The sequence below is a fragment of the Macrotis lagotis genome, chromosome 4, assembly GCF_037893015.1.
Source record: "Macrotis lagotis isolate mMagLag1 chromosome 4, bilby.v1.9.chrom.fasta, whole genome shotgun sequence".
In the NCBI taxonomy this organism is placed as follows: domain Eukaryota; kingdom Metazoa; phylum Chordata; class Mammalia; order Peramelemorphia; family Peramelidae; genus Macrotis; species Macrotis lagotis.
In genome coordinates, this window is record NC_133661.1 from 82,547,259 (window position 1) to 82,566,581 (window position 19,323).

At 35.8% G+C, this 19,323-nt stretch overlaps 1 protein-coding gene across 1 annotated transcript in view; it reads right to left on the bottom strand.

Annotated features, from left to right (window-relative positions):
• Positions 1 to 9,254: 9,254 nt before the first annotated feature.
• The window catches only part of KIF11 (kinesin family member 11), a 71,760-nt gene continuing 61,691 nt past the window's right edge, over positions 9,255 to 19,323 (bottom strand). Inside the window, exons 21-23 of the mRNA XM_074233360.1 lie at positions 17,548 to 17,693; positions 17,115 to 17,231; positions 9,255 to 14,960 (exon numbers count right to left, since the gene is read on the bottom strand). Of these exons, the coding sequence (XP_074089461.1) occupies positions 14,829 to 14,960; positions 17,115 to 17,231; positions 17,548 to 17,693 (395 nt within the window). The 3' untranslated portion in view covers positions 9,255 to 14,828. The remainder of the gene's footprint in view (positions 14,961 to 17,114; positions 17,232 to 17,547; positions 17,694 to 19,323) is intronic.

Here is a 19,323-nt window from a genome sequence, read left to right on the forward strand (position 1 = left end):
CCAGGGTAGCTGAATGATGAAGTGGATAGAATGCCTGGTCTCGAGTCAGGAAGACTCATCTTTTGGAATTCAAACCTGGCCTCAGAGACTCACCAGCTGTGTGACTCTGGGCAAAGTCAGCTAACCTTGCTTGCCTCAGTTTCCTCATCTGTAAAATGAACTGGAGAAAATGGCAAACCACTTCAATATCTTTACCCAAAAAAATCTACAAGTGGGGTCATAAAGCATAGGAAATGACTGAAAACAATCAAACATGTGCTAAACAGTTTACAATTATTTTATTTGATCCTTACAACTATTCTGGAAGGTAAAGTGCTATGATTATTCCTATTTTACAGATGAGGGAATTGAAGCAAACAGAGGTTTAGGGACTTGCCTAGGGTTACACTGCTAGTTAATGTGTAAGAAAGGATTTGAACCAAGGTCTGTCTTCTGGACCCTAGACCCAGTGATCCAACCACTGAGTCACTTAGTCTTGTTAACTGTAGAATCAGTAGCACTTGACATTGATTGATATAGTGAGTTGTTGAAAATGACTCTTCTATTTATTAGCCTAATAAAACAAATTCTACAAGATGTCTGGTGTTTTATAACAGACTTTACTTATTAGGGCATTCCCAGGAATCTCATTTCAGATAAGAGCTAGAGATGAAATGAAACTGATATTCAGCTAGTGAATTAGCAAGTGTAAAGAACTGCTGTGTGTCCAGGAAGGAAAAGTAGAAGTACTTTTTAATCCAGAGGTGTTTTTGCCATCCCTTGATTCCTTTCTTTCTTTATTCCTTTTGTATCTTTTATTATATGCTTTGCTAAGATTTGTGAATATTTGAGGCAGGGAGGGATGAAGGGAACTGAGGGTTGAGATATTCTTTTTGCCATGACTGCAGAAAACTTTTTTTTTTTCTGAGAATAGCTTAGCTCTGCCCTCCTTTCACTGTCCCCTACTTCAAGGCATCGCCAACCCTGACACCAGCTGTAGGAAGTTGAGCAAGTCTCTTAACCCCTTGGGATTTCATTTCCTCTTCTGTAAAAGGAAGGAATCAGACCAGATGAATTTTTAAAAGGCCCATTTTGGACCTAAAACCTATGATCCTGCAATATTGTACTTATATTTGGTTTCTATTCCTCGAATCTCTCCCTTCTCCGATCTCTCTTTCACATAGCCATCAAAGTGATATTCTAAAGCATGGGGGTGATCATATGACTTCCCTGCACCCAAACTTGTGGTTCCCTATTGCATCTAAAACCAAATACAGACTCCTCAATTTGGCCTTCACAGCCCTACTCTAACCTGGTGGTTCTCAAAGTGTGGTCTAGAATCTCGAAAGATCTCCTGAGCCTCTCATGGGGGTTTAACAAGGTCAAAACAAATATTATTGTCATAATAAAATATACCTGTTTTCCGAATAAATATCCGAGTAAGGGCAGATTTTCTTCATATACTTCAATAAAAAAATTCCCCAAATCCCAATTAATATTTTTTCCCTTAAATTTAAGGCAATAGGGTTAAGTGACTTGCCCAAGATCATACAGCTAGGCAATTATTAAGTGTCTGAAGCTGGATTTAAACTCAGGTAATCCTGACTCCAGGGCTGGTACTCTATCCACTGTGCCTCCAAATCCCAACAAATCAATCAATAGGTTTACAGCAAATGCAGAAGCAAATATGGGGATATAGATATCTTCAATTAAACCAGATATTTAAGAGATATGTAAAAATATGAAAAGAGTATCACTTCTCCCTAAAATATTATTTTTCATAAAATGTTATTTATGGTAACATGAAATAGGTTTAGGTAGTTAAGTGTCAAAGTAGAGAGTCTGGAAGACCAGTTCAAATCCCAACCTCACATGTTTACTGGTTGTATGACTCTGGACAAGTCACTTTACCTTGTTTGCCTCAGTTTCATCTGTAAAATGTGCTGGAGAAAGAAATGGCAAACCACTCCATTATCTTTTTCTTTTCAGAGACTTTGATAGTCTTTATTTCACTCCATACAAAATACAAACAACATATAGTTCTTATATCAGTCCATAAACAAAGAAATTCTCCCACATTCTAGATTCATAAAACTATACAAGCTTTTGGCTTCATGGTATTTACCCTAAAGGTATGACTATTCCAGTATCCTTGCCAATAAAACCCCAAATGGGGGTCACAAAGAGATGGATGCACCTGATTAGTAGCATCTTTACATAAAGAGCTTTGCTGTTTGAAAAATTCTTTATTATTCCTTCAAACATTATTAAATGTCTGCTATTTGAAAGGCACTTTACTAGATAATGATAAAAGAGTTGAAGGTTTCCTGCCCCTCAGTGAGTGCATGATTTACATACTGTCTGAGATTTTTTAGAGCCAGCATTATTGTCCCCATTAGATAGATGAAGATACGGAATTTCAGAAAGATAAAAGTGTTTATATAAGGTTACAAAACTAAGATGGCACATCCAGGATTTTTACCTAAGTCTTCTGACTCCTAATTGTAAAAAGTAATAAATAGATCTAGAGAAAGGTACAAGGTTTTGTCTAAGACAAGGTTCCTGTCTCCTTCATACATCTTGCAATCTAGTAGGGGAGTAAGACACAAATACAATTAACTAGTGTACAATAGTACCTAATAAATATAGTACAGAGTTGCTAAAAGATTATGCAGGTCCATAGTGGGCTGTGGCATGCAGTTAATACCAACAAACTGGAAAACAATGTCTTCCTCCATGGAGGAAGTGACATTTGATGTTAGATTTTAAAAGATGGTAAGGAAATCAAAAAGTTAAGAGGTGGAGGGAGAATACTCTAAACAGAGAACAGCTTGAGCAAAAGTATGTAAATAGAAAAAAAAATTCAGGTCATACTCAGGATGCAGAGAATAGTTAAGTTTGGCTGAAGTATAAAATGATAGTAGAGATGGATAATATGAAAAAAAACTGGAAAGGTAGGGGTGATTAATCAATCACTAGACATCTATAAACACCTTCCATAGGCCAGGCTCCTGCTAAGAGTTGAGGCTACAAAAAAGAGGCAAAAAGCCCCTTCCCTCAAAGATTTCATAATCCAACAAGGGAGACAACATGCAAACTAATACCTACAAAAGTAAGCTATATATAGGATATAGAAAATAATTAACAGAGAAAAGGCAGTAGAATTAAGAGGGGCTGGGGGGAAGTTTCCTATAGATTCCATAATAAAGAAAGTGAGATTTTAGGTGGAACTTAAAAGAAGTCAGGGAATATTTGGAGCATAGAAGGGAGAAAATTCAAGACATGAGAGACAACCAGAGAAAATGACTGGAGCAGAATGGAGAGTCTTGTTCATGGAACAGAAAGGAGGTCAATGTCACTGCATCAGAGAATATATGTCCAGGAGTAGAAGGGGACTAGGTTATGAAAGTCTTTGAATGCCAAATAGAGCATTTTGTATTTGATCCTTGACTCAATAGAGTGATGTTAGAATATGAAGAGGTTTATATTCAAACAGGAGAGACACTGAGAATTGTTGTCCAGAGAGGTGGCATAACCAAATCATTACATGAATGAATAGATGTATGAAAAAATATATAATTAAGTGGCAGCTTCATGCAAATTGCTGTGTGAAATAGCAAGATAGTCCCTAATCTCATGGACCTCCCATGAACATAAGGGACCTAATTTGGAGATTGTAGCTGGAAGACAGATAGACCCATTAGATTGTGAGACACAGTGACAAGGTAGCTGGTAATATATATCCTATTTTACTTTCCTTGACAAAACTAGATCTGCTCTGAGTATTGGGTCATTTGATTGGGCAAAGGATTTTCTTTAGTAGTGAGAACTTTGCTTTTGGGAATTTAAGTAGCTATAGAATGGAAACCCACAGGATTTTCAAGGGTGAGGGAATAGTCATTGACCTCCAAGGTTTTGGACATAGAAATGGATGAATTGTAGTGTCAGATGTCTTGATCTTTCTAATATGTCCCACTGCCAAACCAATTAAATCCCTTAAATAATTTCTATAAATGATAAAAGGTGTTACTGAAGAAAATGTGTTATAGCTAGCAATGTATTCTTTTTTTTACATATCTGTTGTCTTTTCATTATAGAATACAAATGAGGTCATTGTTTTGTGGATTTTTTTATTAACTTTTTTTGCTTCATTACTTTTTTTTAAATTAATTTTTTTTAGGTTTTTTTGCAAGGCAAATGGGGTTAAGTGGCTTGCCCAAGGCCACACAGCTAGGTAATTATTAAGTATCTGAGGTTAGATTTGAACCCGGGTACTCCTGACTCCAAGGCCGGTGCTTTATCCGCTACACCACCTAGCTGCCCCTTAAATTAATTTTTAAAATTCTCAACTTGAAAAACACCTGCGAAGTTGACATTTCTATACACAAAGCAGATCCAAAAAAGAGGACTGCTCATTCAGTCATGAGTCCTGTATCACAGTTTATTGCTCCCTCTATTTTTTTTTAAGGTTTTTGCAAGGCAAATGGGGTTAAGTGGCTTGCCCAAGGCCACACAGCTAGGTAATTATTAAGTCTCTGAGACTGGATTTAAACCCAGGTACTCCTGACTCCAGGGCCAGTGCTCTATCCACTGCAATACCTAGCCGCCCCTCCCTCTAACTATTGTACAATGAATTCAATATGTAATTTTTTGATTAGTATTTTATTTTTCCCCAACACTAGAGATAGTTTTCAACATTTATTTTTGCAAAATTCTATCCTTCTTTTCCTTCCCTTCCTCCTCACCCAGATAAGAGGCAATCTGATAAAGGTTGAACATGCACAATTATGTTAAATTTATTTCCATATTAGTCATGTTGTGAAAGAAATATCAGAACAAAAGGGGAAAATCTAGAGAAAGAAAAAACCCCAAAAAATTTAAAAATGAAAACCATATGCTTTGATATGCATTAGGACTCCATAGTTTTTTCTCTGGATATGAATGACAGTTTTCATTATAAGTCTTGCAGAATAGTCTTTGATCCCTGTATTACTGAGCTAAGTCTATTTTAGGTGATCATCACAAGATTCAACATTTTATTTTCAAATTATCCTGTTTAGGGGGCAGCCAGGTGGCGAAAGTGAACAGAGCACTGACCCTGGAGTCAGGAGGACCCGAGTTCAAATCCAACCTCAGACACTTAATAATTGTCTAGCTGTGTGACCTTGGGCAAGTCACTTAACCCCACTGCCTTGCAAAAAAAACTAAAATAAAATTATCCTGTTTACCTGGTCTTATTGACTTTCTTCCTATTTTCTGCTATAACTTTAAAAGCTATTTCAATAACACTCTTTTTTTTTCAATTTTAGTAACATAAATAATCCAATTCTTCATGGCTACCCCCACTTTTTTTTTAAAAAAATATTTTACTTGAGTTTTACAATTTTTTCCCTAATCTTACTTCCTTTCCCCCCACCCCCCACAGAAGGCAATTTGCTACCTACTCTCCTTTTGAAAAAAAAAGTTTGATTATGTTATATGACTTTTAATGACTGACTTTGTTAAAAAGTGTGTCCCATTCTTCACATTGAAATGATGATCCCAATATGAGGGAGTGAGCAACATGCTTTTATCTGTGTTTCTGAGTTCTTATTTTTCTTTACAATATTGTTATTTTATAAATTATTCCTTAGTTTTTGATCAATTTATACTGCATTAGTTCATAGAAATCTTGCCAGGTTTGTCTGAAACTATTCCTTTTGTTAATTTTTTCAGCCCAATAATTGTCCATTATGTCTACCTATTCAGCTCATTCAGCCTTTTACCAGTAATAGACATTTTCCTCATTTCCAGTTTTCTGCCATTAAAAAAAGGATTCTATTAATATTTTTGTATAAATTGGTCCCTTTCCTTTAAAAATGTTTTTGGAGTTGTAAACTTAATGATATCTCTGATTCATAGTTTAGTGATTGTGGGCAGAGTTGCAAATTACTTTCCTGAATGGTTAGACCCATTCACAGTTCCCACTGAAACATTTGAACAAGAAAGTAACATGAGCAAATTTGTGTTTTTAAAAATATATATATATATATATTGGCAGCTATGTGGGGGGGAAGGATTGGAGACAAAAAAGACTGAAAGGAGGATTATTAATGCAATATTTCATGTTAGAGGTGATGAGATTCTCTGGGTAGTGGCCATGTGAATGTCTTGAAAGAAAGGCATTAATGGATGGGAAATTGTGAAGATAGTATTGACAAGACTAGAAAAATGATAGGCTGGCATTGAGAATCAGTGAAAGATCCAGGATAAGGATAATTAAGTGTATTTGAGTAACTGGAAAGCTAATGATGTCCTCAATAAAAATGGGGGAACTTAGGAGATAAGTAATTTAGGGAGAAAAATTCAGAGTCTCATTTTGGACAGAGTGAATTTAAGATATCTATCCAGGTAACCTTTCTTTTTGGTTGGATTGTTCGTTTTAAACTTTGCAGGATGGAAGGGGGGAATTAAAGTATAAATTCGAGAGTTCAGAGAAAGGGCACTGTATCCAGTGATTTTATTGGTATAGGGACCAATGAGCAGAGTCCCTCTTTTGAAGCAGGTCAGAACCTCTTCTGAAATTTAGTTGTCTTTAGAGTCACCATATTGAGAAGGTAAGTGAATTGTCCAAACAGTAGGTGTCAGAGACAGGTCTTAAAATCTGAGGCCAACCTCTCTGTCTAATTGGCCACATTATCAAAGTCCTTTAGGCAGGAGGGCAGCTGGAAAATGTTTAACAATCAGCTCCCTGGGGGGAATGTACACAACACACTTTTAAGTGTAATCTACATTAGCATCAATCACTGTAAGAACAGAAGGGAACAAATAAATCAAGTCTGAAGTCTGTTTGCTAATTCCCAAGGTGTAAATGATCCCTCTAAAAACTGTCCCAGAGCTGATTCCAGCACACTCTTGTCTTTTAGGGGGCCTTCACCAGTGTTCAGGCCAACAGTTTAAATGACTTGCCTCACAATAAAAATGCACATACCCTTTGATCCAGCAATACCACTACTGGGTCTATAACCTGAAGAGATCATGAGAAAGGGTAAAAATATCACTTGTACAAAAATATTCATAGCAGCTCTGTTTGTGGTGGCAAAGAATAAATTGAATGTTCATCATTTGGGGAATGGCTGAACAAACTGTGGTATATGCCATGGAACACTATTGTCCTATTAGAAACCAGGAGGGATGGGATTTCAGAGAAGCCTGGAAGGATTTGCATGAACTGATGCTGAGTGAAATGAGCAGAATCACAACATTGTACACCAAAACAGCAACTTGGGGTTGACGTCCAATCTTAATGGACTGGCTCATTTCATCAGTGCAACAATCAGGGACAATTTGGGGCTGTCTGCCATGAGAATACCAGCTGTATCCAGAGAAAGAACTGAGGAGTTTGAACAAAGACTAGGGACTTTAATTTAGGGAAAAAACCTGATATCTTATTGTCTGATCTTGCTCTTTTTTTTTTTTTAAAGATTTTTGCAAGGTAATGGGGTTAAGTGACTTGCCCAAGGCCTGTACACTACTAGGTAATTATTAAGTGTCTGTGGCCACATTTGAACTCAGGTACTCCTGACTCCAGGGCCAGCCACCCCTATCTTGCTATCTCTTTTACTTTGTTTCTTCCTTAAGGATATGATTTCTCTCTCATCACATTCGATTTGGATCAATGTATACCATGGAAACAATGTAAAGACTGGCAAATTGCCTTCTGTGGGGGGGTGGGGGAGGGAAGGAAGATTAGGAGAAAAATTGTAAAACTCAAAATAAAATAAAAAAAAAGAATTGTGGAGTTTGAATAAAGACCAAAGACAATAGTCTTACCTTTAATTTTATTTTATTATGTAATTTTGCTCTTATATTTTATTTTCTCTTATAGGATATGATTTCTCTCTCAACACATTCCAATTTAGAGCAGTGTATAGTATGGAAACAATGTAAAGACTAACAGACTGCCTTCTATAGGGGTTAGGGAAGGAAAGTGAGATTAAGGGAAAAATTACAAAATTCAAAAATAAATAAATGAATTTTTTTAATTTTAGTTTCTGCAAGACAATGGGGTAAGTGGCTTGCCCAAGGCCACACAGCTAAGTAATTATTAAGTGTCTGAAGCCAGATTTGAACTCAGGTATTCCTGACTGCAGAGCTGGTGCTCTATCCACTGCACCACTTAGCTGCCCCTAATAAATGGATTAAAAAAAAGACTTGCCCCAGCTAGTGTCCCAATTTGAAGTCAGGTCTTCCTGACTCACAGCTAGAGGCTCCCTCTACTGAACCATTGGGAGGAATCCCAAATTGGAGGCTATTAAAATAGCCCAAGGGAAATGATGATGTAAGGGTTGTGACTCTGTGAGTGAAAAATAGGGGGCTGATATGAGAGAAATTCTTAAAGTAGAATTAACAAGACTTGGAAACTGAGGCCTGTGATAGGCTAACTCCTTGGGACACACATAGTGGTTATCCCTTTGGCCCAAAGGGCAGAGATTTTTAATCACTTTTCCTGCTTTATTTCAAATTGCTTTCCAGAATGGTTAGACTAATTCATAGGTCCATCAATGGTATATTGAGTGTTAGCATACTCCAGCAATATTTCTAATTGTCTATTTCTTATTTTTGCCAATTTTGGGGTGAAGTAACATTTCAGCTGTTTTAACCATGGAACAGCAAGAAATCTAGAGGTGGGGAGATGGCCAAGAGACCCACCCCACAAGTCAGCTGATCTGTAAGAACATAGCTCCATCAAAGTATCAGTTTGTCAGATTACATGTACAGAAATCAAAATAGCTAAGAGATAAGCACCCTTTCCTGGGTGTTGAGCAACCTTCAGACCTTCTGTTAGTTAGTGGCTATGTAGAGTGTGTGCAAACATACAACTGTACAAAAATTCCTATAATTGACATATGTAGTAGGGAAGCCAAGGTTTGAGGGGGAAAAATATTTTATATATATATAACTTTTTTCTCTGACAAAATCTAGAACTTATTTGTTGATTATTATCAGATAATGTAAATTGTGCTTCCTGGTATTAACATTATCTTATTGGAATCACTAAGAAAGTTTATGAGAATTAGAATTATAACCATAATTTCATTGATCTAAGTTTATAACTATGTGTTTGTATTTAAATTGATAATATATGATAATTTAAACTCATTAGGGGCAAAATGGTGATTAGAGATTTATAAATTACTATTCAATAAAGATTTTATTTTAAAATAAAATCATAACTGGCTGGATTATGTTTTATGCTAAATAAAAAATAAAGTGACAATTTTGATCATAGCAAACTTATTTTATTCAATCTAAATTTGTAACATACAGGCATTAAACAAACATATATGCAAAATGATTAATTGGTTGGTCAAACTTAAATTCAATTTTTTCACTTTTTTGCTGAAACAATATACATATGAAGATAAAAATACAGCATAATTGGTTAAAAAAACCACAACTCCGGGTGTTCCTTTCCCTCTTCCCCCAAGCCCATTGAATTTAAAGTGTTGGAGTTATTTAATATATTAAGTTATTTAAATGTCTTTCTTCCCTCAAAGGGAATATATTAAGAAACAAGTAATTTGGTTTATGATTTTACTCCATCCTATTGACAAGTAATACTAAGAAGTAGGTTGATTTTGCTACTTATAACATTTACTTTGAACTGCTGAGGTAACATGCATAGTTATTCATACTTCAAGTTAATTCAACTTCTAAGACAGTGAAGTCTCAAGTGGGATATATCACCTACTACTGCAACTGTTAAACATAAGCTATTATCCTGAAACAGTTTATTTAGAAACTAAGACTATGTTGCAAGATTTAGTTTCTTTCAAGAGAAAGTTTTGAATGGTTTCAGTAAGTTAGAATGATTGATTTCCTTGATATATGGATATATCTTTTTCAAGTAGTCTTAATGGAGGAAAAGATACTTTTGGCTAACACTGGGTGGAAGTGCCTGGTTTCTTTGAAAATAATTTGGGGTTAGAAATTTAAAAGAGCAATAAAATGAGGATTGGGGCTAGAAATTACTAAATATTTGAGGGTAGAGCTTGAATCTAATAGAAGAAACCAATTCAGAAGTTAAAGAAAATTTGTTATATCATTTGTCCACTGCCTTACACAGAATTTAATAACCTATTTCTATATTTAGAATTTTTAATTGAATTTTCATTTAGAGTTTGACAATAAAAAATTTTGCTCAGTCTTATAAGTCAGCTGTGTTATTCAGAGAATTATTATTATCATTATTAGAACTAATGAGCATTTTAGCTAATATTTATATTTATCTTTGAGATATATTCTACTAACCAGGTTTTATGAAGTGAAAAACCACTAGTATGCTTTGCATCAAATAGAAAAAATAAAGGAGCATATTTCATGTTAGTGCCTTAATCAAAAGAAAATATGCATTTTTTTTCAGTGGTGGTAGTGGGAAATGTCCTAAAAACTATATGATACTACAAAGTGCCAAATCTTTTTCCATTTGCCTTAGAAGTTTATTTTGCATACTTAGCCCTAGACTCAGTGCCAGAAAGGAAATATCATAAGGAATATAAATTAATGTTGAACCTAATCTTATTAGATTTTTAAGTTCTATTAAATTAGCTCTGAGTTTATCAGTAGCTTATATTGATAATTTTTATTTCAGAGCACAAACTTTAATATTAGCTAGATTAAAAGATAAAGATGATTTCCTATGAGTTTTGTGGTTAATTAGATTGACTTTACCTTTGCCCATACTTTGTAGCATAGGTGAATGGTGCACATTTAACAAATAATAAGACTTTTTATTTTGCTAATAAGGTTAACTATAAACCTTTGAACTATGAACTACCTACTCCTTCCAGTCTTGTTCAGTTACTGAGCTGTCTCAAATTTTCAGGTGCTAGACATTAGGAAATTAAATTTGAGAAAAAAGAAATAAAGGATAAATTAGACATCAGTTATAATTGTAGGATTTAGAGGGAAAAAAAAAGATTGCTATTATCATCATGCCCCATACTATGCTGAAGAAAATCCCTATAATAGAGCCATACAACATTTATATTGTAGACTTGATTGTCCCACTTCATTTTTAAGGTTCATTCATCCAGTTGCCATTACCCAATGTTCTAAAACCTTCCAATGCAGTAGATATACTTAGGAGGTTTTTCAAGATCTGCTTTGCAGGTTCCAGATGGCCTGCTGGCGTTGCAAAGTCCTGATCTAAAAAAGTTCTTTTTTTTTTTTATGTTTTTGCAAGGCAAATAGGGTTAAGTGGCTTGTCCAAGGCCATACAGCTAGGTAATTATTAAGTATTTGAGACCGGATTTGAACCCAGGTACTCCTGACTCCAGGGCCGGTACTTTATCCACTGTGCCACCTAGCCGCCCCTAAAAAACAGTTCTTAAAATAAAATGAAACAAAAAATATTCATTAAGCAGCCATGTGAGAAAATGGAAATTTTGAAATTGTTCAGTCTTTATTTCTAATGCTAAATGCATTCTTTTTTTGTTGGAGGCAATGTTTCTTCCATATCGTGTAACCACAGTTTCTTGCTAACCTACAAACCTGCTGGTTTAAAAAAAAAAAAAAGGGAAGTGCTATTATTTGCCATTCTATATTACTAATGATGAGTCTTTGCTAGGAAAAAAATCACAGCCGATTTTAGTCCATCATATTGATGTTCCAGAGCTATTTTCAATCACTGTGTCAATGTTCAAAACCTACCTCATTCAAGAAGTCTTTCTTTAACCTCCCAAATGAATTTTTCTATTCCCATAGCCTGTATGGTTCTTATCACTTATTGGCAATTTACTTAAAAGCTTGATTTCATAAGATTTATTTCCATATGGATGTATCTTATTCTGACAACTAGATGATAATCTCCTCGAGAGCAATGTTCATGTTTTAAGCACTTACTGATACCTCTCAATAAAATACTTCTCTAGTTTCTCACTGTGGTATAAAGGAAACTATGGGTTCTTACACGCTGGTGGAACACTCTGGCAGACCCAATCAAGCTGGATAGGCCAGGGGCCTTGAGGAAGAAGGTTGGTCACCAAGTGTTCAGCTGCCATTCACAAAAACCGGCCACAAAAGGGGACAAGGGCTGAAGCCTGGGGCAGGGGAGAGGTTATTCACAAAAGTGAAATGATGACTCCTCCACATACACGAGAAGGACCATGTCTGGAGTTAGGAAGATAGAAAGAAGACAGACCTGCTCCCAGTGAGCTTGCTAATTCTACCACCATCCTACTCCATTTAAGAGACCTCTTCAGAGCCCACATAGCACCATAAGCACAGTGTAAGCAGTGGTCTGGTTTGTCATTAATCTCTTGTCCATAGCCATTGCCTGGCCAGGTATTATCTATGTTAGTGTTAGGTATCTGACTGTATCCTTAACCCTGGTGATCCTTTAGAGACCTGGAATCTTTTATATGGGACACAGACAATGCTGGTAAAACTAGAAAAGATGGACAAGGAACATGTGGCAAATATGAATGTCAAAGTCATACTGGAAGGCTGTAGAAATCACTCCATTCACTTTGGCAAAGACTAATGTCTTTATCTATTAGAGGCTGCCAGGGTACAAAGGCAGCCAAAATAACAATTAAAAAACCTTCCAATCTGAGGTTCTTTGGATCTAAGGTGAATTGGATTCATGTGAAAAAGATTTGGTCTTCAAATAGATTTGTTCTCATAGTACTTTGCTCAATATTGTACTGAATAAACTCCTAAAACCTATTTATTATTCAAGATCCTCCATAATCTAGCCTCAATGCATTCCTCATCCAAATCACTGAATGGGTGCTGCCACAGACAAACCAAGACCTGGGAGGGACCTTCACTTGAAAAGGTCAAGGCTTCCCACCTTTTCCCCAGTCCACCTCCAATCATTCTGATACTTATCTGACTACTGGACCCAGATGGCTCTGAAAGAGAAAATGAGGCTGATATCTTGACACAGCATGACCTCAGTCAAACATAAGTCATAGGCATGGCATGGCATCACCTCTCTGATGTCATGGTCCTTTTTGAGAACGAAGGATAAACAACATCTAAGATTAAACTTTTTATGGTTACTTTGTTATTAACTTTGTTATTAACACCACTATCACTGGATTATAAATTTATGAGGGTAGAGGCATGTCTGAAATGAACAGTGCATTCTCTGGCCAGTAACTAGCACAATTCTCTACATATGGTAGGCACTTAAAAATAAAATTTTCAACTGAATAAAGAAAAATTATAGTGTCAATGGGCAGCTTTGACTTTAATCAGTAGCCTCATAAAAATCACACTTGTTATGGAATGAGAAATGCAATTCAAAGGAATAAGGATGTGAATAGATTAGCACAAATTCACCATCAGCAATGGGGACCTTCCAAAGATGCTAAAAATAAGACATGATTTTGTGATTCAATTTTAGTATTGGGATGGGAACAAGTATATTTTTCTGAGAGACTCGTCAATTCCAAGTCAGTCTTCTTTCTTTTATGTAACAAATATCTGACCTGTGAATAACTTGACCAAACATTTCACTACAGAAGAAGCCTTAAAATTTGTGCCATTTAATATTCAGTTGATAACCTGGTTAGCAAAATATGAGAGGGCAAATGATTTGTAAACTGGGTTCATTCCCTATGGAAGTTTCCCCACAGAAATCTTCCAATTTATATGTGTATATGATTATTGTCCATCTATTATAGATACATACATGCACATAAAAAATATACAAATGTTAATAATTCATAGGTCACAAATGATGTGATCCTATACCATTTCCAATTGTGGGAAAAATAAGAGAACAGCTTTGGAAAACAGAAAAAGAGAAATATATCTTTCTTTCCCCTGACCCAAATATCTCAAGCTTATTCCTATCTATTCTCTTTTCCACCCTCCTATCTCGTGCTCTCTCGGAGGGTAATAAAGCAAGTGTTCTCTTCTGTTCCTGTGTTCAGAAGGCATAAGGACTTGGATAAGAACTATGATCTCATTGTTATAGGATACTCCCTTTACCAGTGTTAAGATATCACCTTCTCTAAAACTAACAGCCTTAGAGAGTTTCACTGAAAGATTAAGTGATTTTTTTTCAGGTAAACACTAAAATATATATATATCAAAGATAAGACTTGAACCCAGGTTTCACTGGCTCTAAGACAAGTTCTTTATCCACAACACTATCATTCCTGTTTTATAGGAAATATATAAAACAAATATATAGCTATAAAAGAAATTCTTCACAACACAGTGACATCCTTCAATGGGTACACTTTGATATCTATATTTCCTCTGACTGAATCATTTTCTCCTTTTTTACCCCTATAGTTAATTACCTCAGGCATACTCAATACAAAATGTTAGACATGTCCAAGAATCTCATACATAGAAAAAGGATATTATCTACTAATCTAATTAGACAATTCTATCAAGTGAGTCTTTAATATGGCAGGGGGAGAGAAGGGGCAGAGAATGATATAGACAATATTTACACATAAGAAAGTATATAAGAGTGCCCCCACAGGGGGCAGCCTAACTCTAGGAACAGTTTGCTGGGAATATTTTTCCAATATAAGGTCAAGCCTAGAAGAACAACGTAGTCTTGCATTTGTTTTGGATGTACAAAAATGTAATATAGGCTCTTAAGAAAATAACTACTTTAACTTTCTCATTTGTTGGGCTATCCCAGACAAAAAGTGGAAATACAATTTTATTTAATGCAAACCCCAAATAAGCACCAAATGAAATATTTGACAATATTACTATAAATGACCAAACCCACTGACTAAATAAAAACAAACCAAAAACCTCAAGATAGTCTATACTTGTCAAATTCCTAAATAATAACCAAGATCAGAGTTACAAGAGAGATTTATAAAAAGTTAATTATTTATCTGGGCTTTTAAAGGTAGTTTAGACTTAACAGCAGAATGTTCTAGAATTTCTTCCACTTTTGACTTCTCCACAACGTTTACAACTCTGTTTTCTTTATCCTTTCTGGAGGACTTTTTATGCTGTGGATATTAGGGAAAGAAAAAATTAAACACAAATGTAACAAACAGAGTTAGCATTTACATTTATAGTTCTAAAAAAAGGATTAATTTTTTCCATGAATGAATTTTATTTTATCAGGGTTCTCATCATTCTACAGATGTTTCTAAGAGGCTGCAAAAAAAAAAAAATCTTCAAACATTTATTGAAGGAAGTTGCAGCCCACCACCTTGCAAGTGAGCTGAGGCTTCCAAGTAAGGTAGGGAGTGACCAAGGCAGAGCCCTATCCTGTGCCTGCAAAAAGTGGAATGAAGTGGAGAAGGCAAATGCAGGCCTCTGGTAGATGCTCCTCCAGCCTTAGGATGGGAGAAAGGAGGATATTGACACTGATGAGGGAAGTACCAGCTACTCTGCTGAGGCGCTCAGCTACCACAACTGTCCAAAGCTTTTGTTTCTATCTCTTCTATTTCTTTCCAAACCAACTTGAACAAGAAGTCTAAACTTTCAAAAATTTTTAAGGGAGTTCTCATTCTCTTTATTATTTGTTTATGCTAGCATTTCTTATTTCTCTCTTCTCTAATCTGTTTTCCCTCAATTGCATATTTCATACAGTATCTCCTTTGGGTTTTATAATCTTTAAGTAGATATTATGTCCATTTTATAGATGAGAAAATGGAACCTCAGAGATATTAAGTGACTTTTTAGTCACAAAACTAATAAGTTAATATTTACTGAATTGAATAAAAATTTGAGAGGTGGGACTCTAACTCAGGTATCCCTGACTACCACCATCACCTATCATTATGCTATTTCCTTTCTAAATTAGGTTAAAGATCTACTCTTGTTTTCACCTCATTTTCCTAGACCTGTTACTTTCTGAATAGAAAATGGTGTTTAAGGCTACCAATCTGAGACAGAAACAAAGATAGATAACCTCTAATTTTTTTTACTGAATTAGGTTTTTAGCTTAATTTCATCAAATTCATGAGTTTTCTAAAAGGTTTTTGCTTTTTTTTTGGTTAATAATAATAATATAGATAAATATAGTTCAAAAAATACAGAAGAAAGGTTCCAATGTCCTGTATAGCCTCAGCTTCCTAAGTTTACCATGTTCTCAGAGCCAGGCAATAATGCTGGGCTCCCTGAATAGGTGAGTAGAGTTGGGAAAGGTAACTAACAGCAGTGACTAATGTAATATTCCAGTCTTTCTAGCTGGGGGCAGGTAAAAAACTCAGTGATCATTGGGAGTAACTGTTCTTCACTTTGAGCTATCTGATGGAGATTCTGCTTAGTGAAGGTGGAAGAAGGAATATACAATTCAGGAGGTAGAGTGTCAGAACTGAGGAGCAGGAAGTGTGACATAGTGGGTACAGATAAGAGCTGTCTTTTCTCCATCCCATAACCTCAAAATATAGTTTTAAAAAAGTTAACAACATAATTTTTATGGAAACCTATGACAAAGTTTTGTCCTTGCAAACAAGATTTTAAAATCTAGGTTACCTAATTATTTGGCACTATATTTCACCTGTTGGAAGCTTCCTCCACCAAATGCATCAGAGTATCATATAAGTAACCTCCAGTCCTTAGATAGTTATTAGGGCATGAAGTTAAATGACTTGCCCTGGTCTTCCTCCCAGACCAGCCCTCCAATCACTAATGCCCAGCAAAGGAATAGAAGAACCTGCTTAGGAGTCAGTAGTTTTGGCTTCAAAGCCTGGTCCTGCTATCTACCAATAGTATGATCTTAGACCAGTCAGGGGGGAAGATGACCACTAATGGTCACTGATTGTTCTTAACTCATGACCCTCAGTGAGTGACCTTAGGTCACTCAACAATATGAGATATTTCAGTTTCCTTCTCTGTAAAAAAAAAAAAAAAAGACAGTTTTGGACTCAATATTTAAGGTCCCTTATAAAATTCTTCTAAAAATTTTTTTTTAATTTTTTTTTTAGATTTTTGCAAAGCAATGGGATTAAGTGGCTTGCCCAAGGCTACACAGCTAGGTAATTATTAAATGTCTGAGGCTGGATTTGAACTCAGGTGCTCCTGATTCCAGGTCTGGTGCTCTATCCACTGCACCACCTAGCCGCCCTCCAAATTCTTTAAATTGAATAGCAATTACATTAGGTATTAGCAGATGCAAGAACAATTCTCTCAGAAGTGACATTATTACTTACCTGAAAAAAAGGAACACCCCCATTTATGGGATCATACACATCTGTGTCCACTGTTGGTTCATCACTTAAGATGTTTTCATTAGTAAGTTCCAGAACAGGTTTCTCTTCACAGGAGTCCTAAAAAATAAAGATGGACTCAATTGAACAAGCATTTATGAAGCAGTCATTACACATCTGTAGACACACTGTAAACATTCTTAAGCTTTATGTGAAGGGCAGACACAAAAGTGCTCTGATATCTAAGAATGTATAGAAAAATTTAAGTCAGGTACACAAAATAAATTTTAGGAGAGGAGGTTAAGGAGTCAAGGATGAAAGAAGGAAGGGTAGACTCACATGCTCATATAAAGGTGTGTATACAGTATGAAAATTAAAAAGGAGGACCATGATGAAGGAGTAACAAGAACTCTGAGATTCTGACACTTCATTTTACCTCACTTGGATCTTCCCCTGCTTTAGTAATTTCTGTTGTAAATAGCTCAGGTTGTTTTTCTCTTAACCGACTGATGAGTTGCTCCCGAGGTTCAGTTCTCAGCAATGTGGATGGGTAGGCATATGTTTTCCTCTGTGGGGTTGAACCTTTTGTGAACATTGCAAACAAATAAATGAATTGAAATACCACTATGCAGTACAAAGCTGTAAGTCTAGAGACCTTGGTTCTAGTCTTATATTTGCAATTCATTGTAACTTGTGCCCTTAAGGACCTAATTAACATCTAAAGGAAAAAACTGGTGAGATGGTTTTTAATGTCCTTCTTGGCTCTTATTACAGAATGACAGTGTGGCCATTATCTCAGTATCTGATACTGAGAGCTTCACATACACATTTGAGGTTTCCAATCCAATGAAGTAGTAATGAGAATGACTTTTAAACAAATAGACCAGAACTTATAGCCCAAATGAATATTGTTATTTGAAACAGTAAGTTGGGAAGTCAGGCATTTATTCTAATAATGGTGCTGCTGTTTGAACTATTTTTAGAACACTTAACACTGATGTCAGAACTAATTTACAACTCACATACAAAAAGTTTTTATTAATTGACTCAACTGGGGCATCTAGAGCACTGGCCCTGTAGTCATTAAAAACTGAATTCAAATCTGGCCTCAAACATTTGGCACTTCCTAACTGTGTGAGCCTGAACAAGTCCCTTAATCCCAATTGCCTCATTCCTCCCCAAAAAGACAAAACTCAATTTGACTATTAATCTTCTCATCATTATCTTTGGTTCTGTATTACTTTAAATCATTTACAAGAATTGTATATACCTTTAATACCCAAAAGTCTACCACAATGCAAAAGAACATGGCATCAATTCTGAAGGCAATTCCTGAAGTTAAAAAAAAAATCCCCTGCTTATATTTCATCCAGTCTTTTATTTTTCTTACCTTCACCACCTATTTTTCAGGTTCTCTTTGAAAAAAAAAAAATTAAAAACATTCCAAAAGAATCCGAAAACCTTCAATGGTTCTCAATGAACAAACTCAAGATTCTTATGAAATAGTCCTAGAGATCCTGGATCTGGGTCACTTCTCTTTTGACTATCCTTTTGACCTTGGGACTGTTACTTCCCCTCTTTGGCCTCAGTTTCAGGGGTTGCAGTAGATGAGGTTAGTAGTTCCTACCACCCTGATATCAGTAAGTCTCTGATCTTAGATTCTCTAGGCTCTGGCTCCTATTTGTCAACTTTATCACCTCCATCAGGTCCAATTTTCAATGTCCTCCAAATGACCCATTTCAGGCTCGTCTCCAAGCAGGTTTGCACATGTGATTTCTCCTCCCTTGGTTTCACCCTATCCACTTCAAGTCCCTCCTCCTAGAACATATTATGTAAAAGGGAAGGAACTTGGGATTTGGAGTCAAAGGACTTGTGCTCCAACAATAACTATGTTGCAGGGGGTCTGTGTGGTCTTGATGAAGTTTATTCCGTGAAATGAGAGGATGGGCTTAGATGCTTTTCAAACTCTCTTTCATTTCTGACATTCAGTAGTCTTATCTAGTTTTTAATAATTACTTCATTTCATACTGATGTTTTACCTCTCAGATGGCCCTTGGCCCTTATGTGCAACTCACCCTAGCTAACACTGCATTAAATGTAGTCCCATCATTCTCTATTTTCTCTCCACATTTGCCAGTCTTGTCTGCCCACCTGGGCTAGTGATGTCTTATACTTTACATTCTCATCATACCTAGCACAACATTAGTTATTC